The sequence below is a fragment of the Mobula hypostoma genome, chromosome 7 (assembly GCF_963921235.1).
Source record: "Mobula hypostoma chromosome 7, sMobHyp1.1, whole genome shotgun sequence".
Classification (NCBI taxonomy): Eukaryota; Metazoa; Chordata; class Chondrichthyes; order Myliobatiformes; family Myliobatidae; genus Mobula; species Mobula hypostoma.
In genome coordinates, this window is record NC_086103.1 from 93,863,001 (window position 1) to 93,879,903 (window position 16,903).

At 43.6% G+C, this 16,903-nt stretch overlaps 1 protein-coding gene across 10 annotated transcripts in view; it reads right to left on the bottom strand.

Annotated features, from left to right (window-relative positions):
* LOC134349428 (F-box/WD repeat-containing protein 11) overlaps positions 1-16,903 on the bottom strand; it is a 304,136-nt gene that overhangs the window by 66,034 nt on the left and 221,199 nt on the right. For all 10 annotated transcript variants that reach the window (XM_063053711.1, XM_063053710.1, XM_063053717.1 and 7 more), the window contains one exon: positions 14,017-14,095. In XM_063053711.1, coding sequence (XP_062909781.1) covers positions 14,017-14,095 — 79 coding nt within the window. The remainder of the gene's footprint in view (positions 1-14,016; positions 14,096-16,903) is intronic.

The following is a 16,903-nucleotide window of genomic DNA, read 5'->3' on the forward strand; positions in this document are numbered from 1 at the left end:
AACCGAACTGCAGCTCCTGAGAGAATGTATTAAGGAACTGGAGCTGCAGCTAATTGACCACATGGGAGCATGAGGAGGTGATAGACAGGAGCTAAGGACTGTAGCTAGCTCTAGCTTGCAGGAGACAGGTAACTGGGTGACTGTCAGGAGAAAGAGGGGAAATGCACAGCCAGTTCAGAGTACATCTGGGGCCGTTCCTATCAATACGTATATAACTTTAGATACTATGGAGAGGTAACAACTGGGGAAGCCACAGTGACCGGGTTTCTGGCACTGAGTCTGGTACTGTGGCTCAGAAGAGCAGAGAGGTGAAGAGAACTTCAGTGTTGAATAGGGGATTCCTTAACCATAAGAAGAGAGACTAGGTTCTGTGGGCACGACAGCGACACCTGCAGGGTATGTTGCCTTCCTGGTGCCAGGATCGGGGATGTCTCAGATCCTGTCCATGGCATTTTCAAGGGTGAAGGTGAATGGCCAGAAGTCTTGGTACCTATTGGTACCAATAATGTAGATAGACAAGGCGAAGAGGTGCTTAAGAGAGATTTTAGGGAGCTAGGTAGAAAGCTGACAAACAGGTCCTTCAGGGTAGTAATCTCTGGATTGCTGCTTGTGCCACATGCACAGGGTAAGAATAGGGTGATTTGGCAGGTGAATGTGGCTGAGGAATTGGTGCAGTGGGCAGGGGTTCAGATTTATGGAACACTGGGATCTCTTCTGGGGAAGGCACAACCTTTACAAATGGGATGGGTTACACCTAAACCCGAGAGGGACCAATATCCTTGTGACAGGTTGGCTAGACTTGTTTAGGTGGGTTTAAACTAATTTGGCGAGGGATGGGAACTGGAGTGATAGTGCTGAAGATGAGACAGTTGGCTGACAAACAGAGGCAATGTGTAGTGAGACTCCTAGCAAGGGGAGGACAGGGTAAAATTGCAGTCAACAGAATGAGTTGCAATGTAAAAGGTGGACAAAATCAAAAAAAAGTGAATACAGGACTAAAGGTGTTGTATTTGAATGTGCACAGTATACAGAATAAGGTCAATAAACTTGTAGCACAGTTACAAATTAGCAAGTAGGATGTTATAGGCATCAATGAAAGAAGATTATAGCTGGAAGCTTAATGTCCAAGGATACACACTGGATCGAAAGGATAGGCAGGAAGGCAGATGGGGTGGTGTGGCTCAGTTGGTAAAAAAATGAAATTAAATCATGAGCAAGAAGTGACATAGGATTGGAAGGTGTTGCATTATTGTGAACAGAACTAAGGAACTGCAAGGGTAAAAAGGGGGGATATATACAGAACCCGAAACATTAGTAAGTATGTGGTCTACAAGTTACAACAGGAGATAGAAAATGCATGTTACAACATTCATAAGGGACTTCAATATGCAGGTAGATTGGGAAAATCAGGTTGGTGCTGGATTCCAAGAGTGGGATTTTCTAGAATGCTCTCGAGATGGCTTTTTAGAGCAGCTTGTGGTTGAGCCCACTAGGGTTTCAGCTATTCTGGATTGGATGTTGCACAATGAACCAGAGGAGGAGGAGAAGATGGCAGCGCGAGCGGCCTCTCCGGTGAATGATGTCTGTAACCTGTCAAGTAGGGTACTGTGCACAATTCTGATTTGATGGAGACAGAAGTGACAGTACGGAGAAACATCTGGAAAACTTCTGAAATGCCCACCTCGCTGCCGCTGCTACTGTGTGGTCCGGAATCTCTAGAGCAGAAGGCCCCAAATCCTCGGCTTTGCTTGTTTTGGCAGCCGGGACGAGGTCGAAGGTGTTGGGCAGAGGATGGCGCTCAGGAGGTTGTATCAGAGGGGCTAGTCGGAGGCTTGAAGTTTTCAGATGGACGGACTCGGTGTTGGCTGTGGTCAGGTGCTTCCAATGCACCGACAATTGTCAGTGCCTGGAGGTTTATGGTAGGGAGTTTCTCCCTTTTGCCGCCTGCTATCCGGGACTCAGGAGTCGATCGGGACCTGAGACTTTTTTTTTTACCATGCCCATGGTCTGTTCTTTATCAATTATGGTATTGCTTTACACTGCTGTAACTATATGTTATAATTATGTGGTTCTGTCAATGTTAGTCTTTGGTTTGTCCTGTTTTTCTGTGATATCACTCTGGAGGAACATTGTATCATTTCTTAATGCATGTATGCATTTCTAAATGACAATAAATGAGGACTGAGTGTTCTCATAATCTAAAAAATATTAGAAACATAGAAAACCTACAGCACAATACAGGCCCTTCGGCCCACAAAGTTGTGCTGAACATGTCCCGACCTCATAAATTACTAGGCTTACCTATAGCCCTCTATTTTTCTAAGCTCCATGTACCTATCCAAAAGTCTCTTAAAAGACCCTATCGTAACCGCCTCCACCACCGTTGCCGGCCCATTCCGTGCACTCACCACTCCCTGAGTAAAAAACCTACCCCCCGACATCTCTTCTGTACCTACTCCCCAGCACCTTAAACCTGTGTCCTCTTGTGGCAACCATTTCAGCCCTGGGAAAAAGCCTCTGACTATCCACACGATCAATACCTCTCATAATCTAATACACCTCTATCAGGCCACCTCTCAACCTCCGTCGCTCCAAGGAGTTCACTCAACCTATTCTCATAAGGCATGCTCCCCAATCCAGGCAACATCCTTGTAAATCTCCTCTGCACCCTTTCTATGGCTTCCACATCCTTCCCGTAATCAGGCGACCAAAACTGAGCACGGTACTCCAAGTGGGGTCTGACCAGGGTCCTATATAGCTGCAACATTACCTCTCGGCTCCGAAATTCAATTCCACGATTCATGAAGGCCAATACACCATACGCCTTCTTAACCACAGAGTCAACCTGCACAGCTGCTTTGAGCGTCCTATGGACTTGGACGCCAAGATCCCTCTGATCCTCCACACTGACCATTACCATTAATACTATATTCTGCCATCATATTTGACCTACCAGAATGAATCACTTCACACTTATCTGGGTTGAACTCCATCTGCCACTTCTCAGCCCAGTTTTGCATCCTATCAATGTCCCGCTGTAACCTCCGACAGCCGTCCACACTATCCACAACACCCCAAACTTTGTGTCATAAGCAAACTTACTAACCCATCCCTCCACTTCCTCATCCAGGTCATTTATAAAAATCACAAAGAGTAGAGCTCCCAGAACAGATCCCTGAGGCACCCCACTGGTGACCGACCTCCACGCAGAATATGACCCGTCTACAACCACTCTTTGCCTTCTGTGGGCAAGCCAGTTCTGGATCCACAAAGCAATGTCCCCTTGGATCCCATGCCTCCTTACTTTCTCAATAAGCCTTGCATGGGTACCTTATCAAATGCCTTGCTGAAATCCATATACACTACATCTACTGCTCTTTCTTCATCAATGTGTTCAGTCACATCCTCAAAAGCTTCAATCAAGCTCATAAGGCACGACCTGCCTTTGACAAAGCCATGCTGACAAATCCTAATCATATTATACCTCTCCAAATGTTCATAAGTCCTGCCTCTCAGGATCTTCTCCATCAACTTAACAGCCGCTGAGATAAGGCTCACTGGTCTATAATTTCCTAGGCTATGTCTACTCACTTTCTTGAATAAAGGAACAACATCTGCAACCCTCCAATCCTCCGGAATCTCTCCCGTCCACATGGCAAGTGATCATAATATGATCGCATTCACACTAAAATTTGAGAAGGAGAATCTAAAGTCAGATGTATCAGTATTACAATAAGTTACAGAGGTATGAAAGGGGAGTTGGCCAGAATTGATTGGAATTACAGGGAAGTTACTAGCATGGGTGGAGCATTGGCTGATCGGCAGAAAGAGAGTGGGAATAAAGGGATCCTATTCTGGCTGGCTGCCGGTTAGCAGTAGATTTCCACAGGGGTCGGTGTTGGGACCGCTGCTTTTTACGACGTATGTCAATGATTTGGACTATGAGATCAATGGATCTGTGGCTAAATTTGTCGATGATACAAAGATAGGTGGAGGAGCGGGTATTGTTGAGGAAACAGAGAGCCTGCAGAGAGACTTAGATAGTTTAGGGGAATGGGCAAAGAAGTGGCAAATGAAATACAATGTTGGAAAGTGTATGGTCATGCACTTTGGTGGAAGAAATAAACAGGTAGACTTACTTAGATGGGAAGAGAATTTAAAATGCAGGGATGCAAAGGGACTTGAGAGTCCTTGTGCAGGATACCCTAAACTTTAACCAGTGGTGAAGAAGGCGAGTCAGTGGTGAAGAAGTTGAATGCAATATTGGCATTCATTTCTAAAGGTATAGAATATAAGAGCAGGGATGTGATGTTGAGGCTCTATAAGGCACTTGTGAGACCATACTTGGAGTATTGTCTGCAGTTTTGGGCTCCTTATTTTAGAAAGGATATACTGACATTGTAGAGGGTTCAGAGAAGATTCACGAGAATGATTCCAGGAATGAAAGGGTTGCTGTATTCCCTGGACTTCAGGAGAATGAGGGAGGACCTCACAGAAACAATCTGAATGCTTTTCAGATTGCTGAAATTGCTCAAATGCTGAACATTTAGAACAGAGATGCAGAGAAATTACTGTAGTAATTTCTCTTTTGAGTCAGTATGGGTGGAAGTCAGGAACAGGAAGGGAGCAGTTACTCTACCGGGGGTATTCTATAGGCCCCTTGGTAGCAGCAGAGATACAGAGGAACAAATTGGGAGGTAGATTTTGGAAGGGTGCAAAAATAACAGGGTTGTTATCATGGGTGACTTTAACTTCCCTAATACTAATTGGCACCTGATTAGTTCCAAGGGTTTAGATGGGGCAGAGTCTGTTAAGAGAGTCCAGGACGGATTCCTGTCACAGTATGTGGACAGGCCGACTAGGGGGCCTGCCATACTAGATCTAGTACTAGGAAATGAACCGGGTCAGGTCACAGATCTCTCAGTGGGTGAGCATCTGGGGGACAGTGACCACTGCTCCCTGGCCTTTAGCATTATCATGGAAAAGGATAGAATCAGAGAGGACAGGAAAAGTTTTAATTGGGGAAGGGCAAATTATGAGGCTATAAGGCTAGAACTTGTGAGTCTGAATTGGAATGATGTTTTTGCAGGGAAATGTACATGTGGTCGATGTTTAGAGATCTCTCGCAGAATGTTAGGGATAAATTTGTCCCGGTGAGGAAGATAAAGAATTTAGTCAGGTGGAAGAAAGCAGCATACATGAGGTTTAGGAAGCAAAGATCAGATTGGTCCATTGAGGAATATAGGGAAGCAAGAAAAGAGCTTAAGAAAGGGCTGAGAAGAGCAAGAAGGGGGCATGAGAAGGCCTTGGCGAGTAGGGTAAAGGAAAACCCCAAGGCATTCTTCAACTATGTGAAGAAAAAAAGGACGACTGGAGTGGAGGTAGGACCGATTAGAGATAAACGTGGAATGATGTGCCTGGAAGCTGTGGAAGTGAGCGAGGTCCTCAATGAATACTTCTCTTCACTATTCACCAATGAGAGGGAACTTGATGATGGTGAGGACAATATGAGTGAGGTTGATGTTCTGGAGCATGTTGATATTAAGGGACAGGAGGTGTTGGAGTTGTTAAAATACATTAGGACGGATTAGTCCCCAGGGCCTGACAGAGAGAAGAGATTGCTGAGCCTGTGGTCAGGATCTTTATGTCTTCGTTGTCCACGAGAATGGTACCGGAGGATTGGAGGGAGGCAAATGTTGTCCCCTTGTTCAAAAAAGGTAGTAGGGATAATCCGGGTAATTATAGACCAGTGAGCCTTACATCTGTGGTGGGTAAGCTTTCGGAAAAGATTCTTAGAGATAGGATCTATAGGCATTTAGAGAATTATGGTCCGATCAGGGACAGTCAGCATGGCTTTGTGAAGGGCAGATCGTGTCTGACAAGCCTGATAGAGTTCTTTGAGGAGGCGACCAGTCATACAGATGAGGGTAGTGCAGTGGATGTGATCTATATGGATTTTAGTAAGGCATTTGACAAGGTTCCACGCAGTAGGCTTATTCAGAAAGTCAGAAGGCATGGGATCCAGGGAAGTTTGGCCAGGTGGATTCAGAATTGGCTTGCCTGCGGAAGGCAGAGGGTCGTGGTGGAGGGGGTACATTCAGATTGGAGGATTGTGACTAGTGGTGTCCCACAAGGATCTGTTCTGGGACCTCTACTTTTCATGATTTTTATTAACGACCTGGATGAGGGGGTAGAAGGGTGGGTTGGCAAGTTTGTAGACGTCACAAAGATTGATGGTGTTGTAGATAGTATAGAGGATTCTCAAAGATTGCAGTGAGACATTGATAGGATGCAGAAGTGGGCTGAGAAGTGGCAGATGGAGTTCAATCCGGAGAAGTGTGAGGTGGTACACTTTGGAAGGACAAACTCCAAGGCAGAGTACAAAGTAAATGGCAGGATACTTGATAGTGTGGAGGAGCAGAGGGATCAGAGGGTACATGTCCACAGATCCCTGAAGGTTGCCTCACAGGTGGATAGGGTAGTGGAGAAAGCTTATGGGGTGTTAGCTTTCCTAAGTCGAGGGATAGAGTTTAAGAGTCGCGATGTAATGATGCAGCTCCATAAAACTCTGGTTAGGCCACACTTGCAGTACTGTGTCCAGTTCTGGTCGCCTCACTATAGGAAGGATGTGGAAGCATTGGAAAGGGTACAGAGGAGATTTACCAGGATGCTGCCTGGTTTAGAGAGTATGCATTATGATGTGAGATTAAGGGAGCTAGGGCTTTACTCTTTGGAGAGAAGGAGGATGAGAGAAGACATGATAGAGGTGTACAAGATAATAAGAGGAATAGATAGTGTGGATAGCCAGAGCCTCTTCCCCAGGGCACCACTGCTCAATACAAGAGGACATGGCTTTAAGGTAAGGGGTGGGAAGTTCAAGGGGGATATTAGAGGAAGGTTTTTTACTCAGAGAGTGGTTGGTGCGTGGAATGCACTGCCTGAGTCAGTGGTGGAGACAGATACACTAGTGAAGTTTAAGAGACTAGACAGGTATATGGAGGAATTTAAGGTGGGGGCTTATATGGGAGGCAGGGTTTGAGGGTCAGCACAACATTGTGGGCCGAAGGGCCTGTACTGTGCTGTACTATTCTATGTTCTATGTTAGTCAGAGGGTGGCAAATCTGTGGAATTCGCTGCCACGATTGGCTGTGGAAGCCAAGTCATTGAGTGCATTTAAGGCAGAGATAGATTGGTTCTTGATTAGCCGGGGCATCAAAAGGTATGGGGAAAAGGCAGGGGAGTGGGGATGACTGGAAGAATTGCATCATCCCGTGATTGAATGGTGGAGCAGACTCGAAAGGCTGAATGGCCTACTTCTGCTCCTATATGTTATGGTCTTAAACTGGGAAGGATTTCTTCAGTGCATCCAAGTGGGGTACTTGAAACAAGCATCTGGAGAGTCTAATTAAAGGAGAAAACGTACTGGGCCTAGTTTTGGGAAATATGCCAGGCAACAGATCTGATGGCGGGTGTACTGTACATTTTGTACATAGTAACCATAACTCATTAAGTTATAAGTTATGACTAAGGATAAAATTGGTTCATGAAGGAAGGTACTAAATTGGGGGAAGGCAAATTACAATGGTAGGTATTCAGTAGGAGCAGCTGCTGTTGGACAAGTCCATGTCGAACATGTGGGATTTGTTTAAAAACCTGCTGATCAGTGTTCAGGTTTGATATGTTCTGCTATGGTCCAAGAACAAAAATAGTAAGGTTTGTGATTTTTGGATGACTCACTTGGTCCTAAATTTAATCAGAAAAAAGGAAGCACATTTATGGTTCAGGATGCTAAAAATCAGACTAGACCCTTGTAGAATATAAAGATAGCAGGAAACTCAAGTCGGTTATTAGAATGTCCTAAAGGAGTCATGAAATGTCCTTGGTGAGCAGGATCACAGAAAATCCTAAGGCATTTTATATCAGTATTCAGAAAATGAGGATGACTGAAGATACGGTATATCCACTTGAAGATGGAGAGAATTTGTGCTTGGAGTCAGAGCAAGTGGCTGAGGTACTAAATTAGTGTGTCAGGATTTACCAAGGAGAAATATTTGGAGGATAGGGAAAGCAGAATGGGGCAGAATCAGAATCAGGTTTAATATCACTGGCATATGTCATGACATTTGTTAACTAAACTGCAGCAGTACATGATAACATAGAAAAATAAATAAATCAATTTCAGTAAGCATATGTGTATTAATTAACTTAAAAATAGCCCAAAAACAGAAATAATTTAAAAAGTGAAGTAGTGCTCATGGGCTCAATGTCCATTTAGGAATCGGATAGCAGAGGGAAAGAAGCTGTTCTTGAATCGCTGAGCGTGTGCCTTCAGGCTTCTGTATCTCCTTCCTGACGGTGACAATAAGAGGTTGAGAGGAGTCCTTAATAATGGACACCGCCTTTCTGAGACACTGCTCCTTGAAGATGCCTTGGATACTACAGAGCTGACTAATTTTACACCTTTCTGTAGCTTCTTTCGATTTTGTGCAGTAGCCCGCTCCCCAAAACCAGATGGTGTTGTAGCCTGTCAGAATGCTCTTCACAATACATCTGTAGAAGTTTGCATGTTTTAGGTGACACACCAAATCTCCTCAAACTCTTAATGAAATATAGCTATGGTCTTGCCTTCTTTATAGCTGCATGGATACGCTGGGACCAGGTTAGACCTTCAGAGATCTTGACACCCAAGAACTTGAAATTGCTCACTCTCTCCACTTATGATTCCTCTATGAGGATTGGTTCATGTTCCTTTGTCCTACCCTTTCTGAGGTCCACAATCAGCTCTTTGGTCTTACTGATGTTGAGTGCAAAGCTGTTGCTGAGACACCACTCAAGTAGCTGGTATATCTCACTCTTGTACGCCCTCTTGTCTTCATCTAAGATTCTGCCAACAATGGTTGTATCATCAGCAAATTTATAGATGGTACTTGAGCTATGCCTAGCCACCCAGTCATGGTATAAGGAGAGCAGAGCAGTGGGCTAAGCACACACCCCTGAGCTGTGCCAGAGTTGATCATCAGCAAGGAGGAGGTATTATTACCAATCTGCACAAATTGTGGTCTTTCACTTAAGAAGTCAATGCAGAGGGAAGTACAGAGGCCCAGTGACTGGAGCTTTCGATCAGAACTCTAGATGTTAAACGTTGAGCTGTAGTCAATGAACGGCATCCTGACATAAGCGTTTGTATTGTCCAGGTGATCAAAGGTCCTGTGAAGAGCCACTGAGATTGTGTCTTCTGTAGGCCTATTGTGGCAATAGGCAAAATGCATTGAGTCCAGGTCCTTGCTGAGGCAGAAGTTGATTCTAACTATGACCAACTCTCAAAGCACTTGATCATCATAGATGTCAGTGGTACTGGATGATGGTCATTAAGGCAACTCACACTACTCTTCTTGGGCATTGGTATAATTGTTATCCTTTTGAAGCAGGTGGGAATTTCCTTGAATACATCTGCCAATTGGTTGACACAAGTTTTCAGAGTCTTACCCAGCCTGCCACCCTGCAAGGGTTCACCATCCGGAAAGACAGCCTGACATCAGCCTCCGAGATGGAAATCACAGGGTCACTGGGTGCAGCAAGGATATTCACAGCTGTAGTTATATTCTCCTTTTCAAAGTGGGCATAAAAGGCATGGAGCTCGTCTAGTAGTGAAACATCACTGCTGTTCATGGTACTGGGTTTCGCTTTGTAAAAAGTATTGTCCTGCAAACCCTGCCACAGCTGACGTGCATCTGATGTCACCTCCAACTTCGTTCGGCATTGTTTCTTCGCTCTTGAAATAGTCCTCCGCACGTCATACCTGGTTTTCTTGTTCAGACCTGGGTCACCTGACTTAAATGCCACAAATCTAACCCTCAGCAGACGATGAACCTCCTGATTTATTAACAGTTTTTGGCCTGGGAATGAACAGATATTTTTAGTAGCCACACACATCCACACAGGTCTTAATGAGGTCGGTAACAACTGCACATACTCATTCAGATTCGAAGATGAGTCCCTGAATACAGTCCAGTCCACCGATTCAAAGCACTCCTGTGCTTCCCTTGTCCATACTTTCTTGGTCCTTACTACTGGTAGTGCAGTCTTCAGTCACTGCCTATACTCACGGAGCAGAAGTATGGACAGATAATTAGACTTTCTGAAGTGTGGCCCTGGAATAGCAGCAAGGCAAGCACACTTGATGATGGTGTAACAGTGGCTCAGCATTTGTTTCCTCTTTTACTACAAGTGAGTTGTTGATAATTATTTAGTAACTTTTTCAAGCTAGCCTGGCTAAAATCCCCCAAAATGATGGTGAAGGCGTCAGAGTGTGCTGTTTTTTTGTGTATCTTGACCACGTTGCTCAGATCAACTAGAGTCTGTTTGACATTGGCCTGAGGTAGAATGTACAGCGCTACCAAAATGATCGCTGATATCCCCTGCGGCAGGAAAAATGGTCAGCACTTAATTGCAAGATATTCCAGGTCTGGTGAGCAGAACTGGAATATCACTGATACATCTGTGCACCAAGAGGAGTTGATCATGAAGCATACACCTCCACCTCTGCTTTTGACGCTTGACAGTCCTATCCTGGTGGTGTATCGTGAAACCATCAATCTGAATCGCAGCGATTCAGTATGGAAGAGGTTAACAAGGATGCTGTGACACAGAGAATACACACATTCCTAATGTCCCTCTGATACACCTAGCTCTGAGGGTGTCAATTTTCTTTTTTAACCAAGAGATGTACACTTGCAGCAAGATGATCAGTATCAATAGGCAAAAACCTTGTTTTTTTAAAATGCACCATAAGACCAGAGCAGCAGCCTCGTTTCCAAAAAGAAGGCCTCCTAGCCAGAATAATATACCCACAGTCAACATTATTTACATCAGTTTTAAGCAGCGATAGATTGTTCAATCACATTGTAACATCTATATTAACTGTACAGACCTTGGATGCAGTTGTGATTCTCTGCTGTAGCAGACTGAAATGGGAATATTTAATCGTACCATGGAGCTGCACCACTTCAAGTTCACCCTGGAAGGTACTGGGACATTTTGAGGTTAATGAGGAAGTAGTGCAAGGTTTTCAGAAAGCATTACGATGGATGTCCCCAGGGCCTAGTAGCATATATCCCTTGTTCTTTTTAATATTGAAAGGAGTAAGTGAGGAGATTGCTGAGACTTTGACAAGGATCTTTGGGTCCTGACTAGTAACATTTGAGATCCCAGAGGATTGGAGAGTAGCAAATATGTGCTTTTGCTTAAGGGGGGAAATGGGGATAACAGAAGTAATGATAGTCCAGTGAAGCTACTGGAGAGGATACCAAGGGTCAGGATTTACACACACCTCGAAAGGCATGGACAGCTTAAGGACAGTCAGCATGATTTTGTCATGCCTTCAAATCTGATCAAGATTTTTGAGGAATGAGAAAGGAACTTGTCTACTGTCTTATCCTCATCATTATCCACACAGACTTCAGTAAGGCATTTGGTGATGTCCTTCATTAAAGCTTTATTCAAAAGATAAAGAGGCATGGGATCCAAGAGTGAACTGCAAGTTTGGATTCAAAACTGACTTGCCCAAAGAAGACAAGGAGTAGGGGTGGAAAGTTGTTACACTGGATGGAGATCTGTGACCAGTGGTGGTCCACAAGGATTGCTTCAGGGACTTTTACTGTTTGTGATATATATACACACACAATATATCAATGATTTAGATGAACCTGCAGATGGGTGGACAAGCAAATTTGCGGATGACATCAAGATTGGTGGAGTTGTGAACAGTGTAAAGGACCAAAGAATACAACAGAATATAGATCCATTATATATAATAGGCAGAGAAATGGAGGAAAGAGTTTAATCCAGCAAGTGTGAGGTGTTGCACTTTAGGAGGCCAAATGAAAGAAGGTGGTATACAGTTAATGGTTGACCCCTTCTTTAATAGCATTGAGATACAGAGAGATCTTGGGGCCCAGGTCCATAGTTCAGTGAAAGTGGCTACACAAGTGGGTGAAGTTATAAAAGGCATGTGGATTGCTGATTTTCACTGACCGGGGGGGTTGAGTATAAGGAAGACATGCTGTAAGCTAGATAAAACTTTAGTCAGGCTGCACTTAAGAGTAGGGTGTGCAGTTTTGGTCACATTTTGAGAATATAGAGACTGCGGAAAGGGTGCATAAGAGGTTTACGAGGATGCTGCTTGGTTAGAGTGAATGAGCTATATAGAAAGGTTGGAAAAGCTTGTGTTGTTCTCTCTAGAGCATCAGAAGCTAAGAGGCGATATAATGGAGGATTTTTAAATTATAAAAGCATAGATGGAGTAGACAGTCAAGAGTCTTTGCAGAGTGGAAATGGGAAAACACCTGAGGGCATGCTTTTAATGTAAGGGGCAGATGGAGTTGAAAGATGATGTGAGGGGTAAGTGCTTTCTTTGACACAAGGGGGTGGTAGGTAGAGGCTAAAGTGGAAACAGGCAGTTTAGTGAAATTTAAGAGGCTTTTAGATAGAAACAGGGAATGGGAGACGTTTAGCATAAATCTGGCATCAAGATAGGTACAGCATGTGCCAAATGGCCTGTCTGATGCTGTATTTCTACGTTCAAATCCTATCAGTAAGATGCTGAAGGTAAAATCAGACCAGGCAAGGTCAGCAGAGCAGCCTCCCTAAAGATGCAGTATATCAGTGAACAAGATGGGCTGTTACATGATATGAAATGATTACTAGGAATTTGAGCAACATACATCAAAGTTGCTGGTGAACGCAGCAGGCCAAGCAGCATCTATAGGAAGAGGCACAGTTGACATTTCAGGCCGAGATTCACTCCTGCTGTAGTGGGATGGAAACCTATACTGCCAGACTAATAGTCCAGGTTTCTGGTGATTTGAATTTGCATGCTTGAGTTAAGCACGCAACATATCAACTGCATTATCATACCCCCAATTTGCATTATATAATTCAACAGCCTGACTGGCTTTGTTCCAATCTTCAGTATAAGAGAAGCATGGAACACTGAAAGAGTCTATTCTATAGAAGTGTTGGTAGCAAAAGAGCGACCCAATGATTAACCCAAGACTATTGCAGCATTCAAATATACATTCAACTCCACCCAGAAAGTAATTGATGATTTTGCTTCTTATATTGTTATATTTCTGTATGACACTGAAGGAGGCCATTTAGCCCAGCAGCTCTGAGTCAGCCCTATCCTTCCACATTTTTTCCTCTACAGCTTGTCCTCTCAGAGGTTCATTAACTCCACCTCAGTTCCCCTGACCCCCACTCCCCACTTCTGGCACAATTTTGAGATGTGGCAGGAAGCTGGAAGACACTGGGAAACACCACAAACACAGCACCGGGAAATGAGGTCACTGGAGTTAACTGCAGCAGCGCTCTAGAAAAAGCAGGGATCATTTATTCTCCACAAGGGTAATGAATTGCTTGCTGCAAAATTCTACATTTCTGGAGATCTAAAAATGAAAGTACTAAGAGCGCTCAAAGATTCATCAGAACTGGAAAAATGAGGAAAATGTATGGTTGAGGTTGCAAAGAGGAGAAAAGAGTTGATAGAAAGGGAGAATTGTCTGTGACACGGAGCAGAACAAAATTGTGATAGAAGCAATTACTTCAGAGCCAAAATAAAATCAAAAGAAATCAGAAAATACAGCCAGATTTGTGCAGAGAGGAAAGGGTGGTTACCTGAAGCAGTCAAATCAATTTCATGCCCTGAGAGTCTTAATGCCCCAGATGGAAAATGAGGTGGTGTTCCTGAAGCACATGCTGAGCAACAAAGGAAGTTGAAGAAGTGGAAGAGAAAATTGAAGTGACAAGCGATCAGAAGCTCAGGGTTGTCTTGCAGGCTGAGCTGAAATGTTGGACAAAGTGATCATGCAATCAACATTTGATCTCTCCAATATAGAAAAGAGCATACTGTGAGCACAGAATGCACAGCCAAATGTAATACAAATAATTTTTCCTGGGTCCAAACAGTGATAACTAAAAAGAAGCCTTCCAGTTGCCACAGAGAGCATTGATACATACCACCAAAGTACGTAGACATAAAGTACTTGCTGGAGCACGAGGATCAAGGGCAGCTTGCAGGTCCCATACCTTGATTTTGCTAGAGGGAGAATAAACGCAAAGCTAAATGTTAGCAATGAAACATACCACAATTTATCTAAACCATTGCACATCGTCAATAAAGTTTAATTCTCAACTATTTCTGCGTGTAGTCTTGAGGATAACTTCAGGGAATGTACTCAATACAATACATTGGTGGACTCAAACAGAGAACAGGTTGTTTTAGACCTTGTCACTTATATTGAGATGCGATAGATTTACTGACTCCAAGTTATGGATCCTTTGGTAAAGAGCATAACGTGATAGTGTTTTACAATGAATTAGGATGACAAAGCTGAGGCAAGGAGAACTAATAACTGAATATTTTGCATCTGCCTTCACACTGAAAGACACTGAAATCATTCCAGGAAAGAAAGAAAAGAAAGAACTTAAAGCAGCTATTAGTAAAAAAAAACGTATTAGTTAACCAACTGGAGACCAAAAATCCCTTTAGGTCTCAGGGGTTATTAAGGTAGATATTGTGGTTTCTACTTCTCAAAATTTCAGATGTTCTGAAAAGATTCTTCCAGACTGAAAAACTGCAAATGTAACGCTATTCATGAAAGGAGGGAGGCTAGCTAATATCAGTAATCCACCTAATGTTGGAAATCGTTATCATAAGTGTAGCAATAAAACACATAGAAACAAACTACAATTAAAGAGCTGTGTGGCGTTATGAAACTAAAGTTGTGCTTGACAATTTATTGGAGGCCATTGAGGATGATTAAAAGCATTGCACAAGCTGCTGTGTAAAGTGTTACACCACAAAGGGATGCAGTTTCAAGTTCACATTGGAACAGATGGGTGATTAATTAACTGGCAAAAACCAGATACCTACATGAAAATTTAAAAAAACACAAATGCTGGAAACCTTCAACAGGTCGGGCAATATCCATGGAGAGAGAAAATCAGAACTGATCTGAAACTCTGCTCTGATTGTCCTGAAAACAGCCGTTGCACCCTTTTCTGATTTTAATTTGGACATGGGACTCATTTCAGATAGACTAGTTGTAACTATAGGTACCACAGGATCCTCAGATGCAACTACAAGAAGTTTGTGAATCCTTTGCAATTACCTGGTTTCTGCATTGATTACTCATAAAATATGGTCTGATCTTCATCTAGGTCACAATAATAGAAAAACACAATCTGCCTAAACTATAGTGCCTATAGAAAGTATTCACACCCCTTGGAAGTTTTTGTGCTTTATTGTTTACAACGTCGAATCACAGTGGATTTAATTTGGCCTTTTTGACACTGATCAACAGAAAAAGACTTTTATGTCAAAGTAAAAACAGATCTCTACACAGTGATATAAATCCATTAAAATGTTACGAGAATACACATAAAATTAAGATGTTTGCTGGCCTGGGCTAGCATCAGTGGCATCAGCAGTTGGTCTGCCACCTGCCCTCAGGGGAAGGAGAGATAAGGAACAATGGAGCAGCGTCTGGAGATGTGTAATGAAGGGATGTGGGAGGGAGAGCTGTCTGGAGCGGCTCCCCCCCTTTGAACCCTGAACTGTTTGAAGTGATGGACAGGCGATACCCCAGCAGGGGGATAAAAAGGGACAGGTTCGCTAAGACGGACACACACGCCACCCGAGGTAACGAGACCCTGGAAGCGGTGCGCCTCTCACGAGTGGTGAGAAGTACCGGACAACGCACAGGGTGGAAAGGTACGATCAGCGGGAACCCGGTGTGTGTCCGCCCTTGCCTGGGTGCCGGGTTCACTGCAGAGGATCGACCGCATCTGGAGGAGGGGTCACAGTCGGTGACCTCAGGTGACATCACCAAGGACCCGCCCAAAAGCTGTTTGTGAGCCATCTCGCTGGTCTGTGAGCCATCCCGCTGGTCTGTGAGTGAAGCCGTTCTGAATGATGAGTTGTTCCTATTCTATCTCTCTCTTCCCCCACGTTGTCCACCGCCATGGCAACGATTACTGCGAACTGAACTACTAAACTGGACTGAACTTTGAGTCATTTTGAAATTGGTCATTTACCCCTAGACAACGATAGAGCTTGATTGATGCTGTTATCTTAATTCTGTGCACATGTGTGTTTATCATCACTGAACTGTTGCATTTATTATCCTTTCGATTACTGTGTTGCTTGTTTCTTTAATAAAACTTTCTTAGTTCTAGTACTCCAGACTCCAACTGAGTGATCCATTTCTGCTGGTTTGGCAACCCAGTTACGGGGTACGTAACAAAAAATAATTGTTTGCAAAGTATTCAACCCCTTTAATATGAGATACCGTGTTATTACTGGTGCAGCCAATTGGCTTTAGAAGTCACATAATTAATTAAATAGTGATCACCGTGTGCAGTCAAGGTGGTTCCATTTGATTGTTGTGAAAATAGTCCTGTATCTGGAAGGTCCAATTGCATACCCAGCAGTATCCTGGCAAAAACTACACATTGAAGACAAAAGAACACTCCAAGCAACTCCACAAAAAAGTTATTGAAAAGCACAAGTTAGGAGATGGATGTAAGTAAATTTCCAAGTCACTGAATATCCCTTAGAGCACAGTCATTAAAAAAAATGGAAAGAATATGGCACAGTTGTAAATTCGTCTGGAGCAGGCCGTCCTCAAAAAACTGATTGACCATGAAAGAAGGGGACTAGCGAGGGAGGTCAACAAGAGATGTACGACAACTCTGGAGGAGTTACAAGCTTCAGTGGTTGAGATGGAAGAGACTGCGCATACAACAACTATTGCCTGAGTGCTTCACCAGTCGCAGCTTTATGGGAGAGTGGCAAAGAGAAAGCCACTGTTGAAAAAAAAACCTCACATGAAATCTCAGCTAG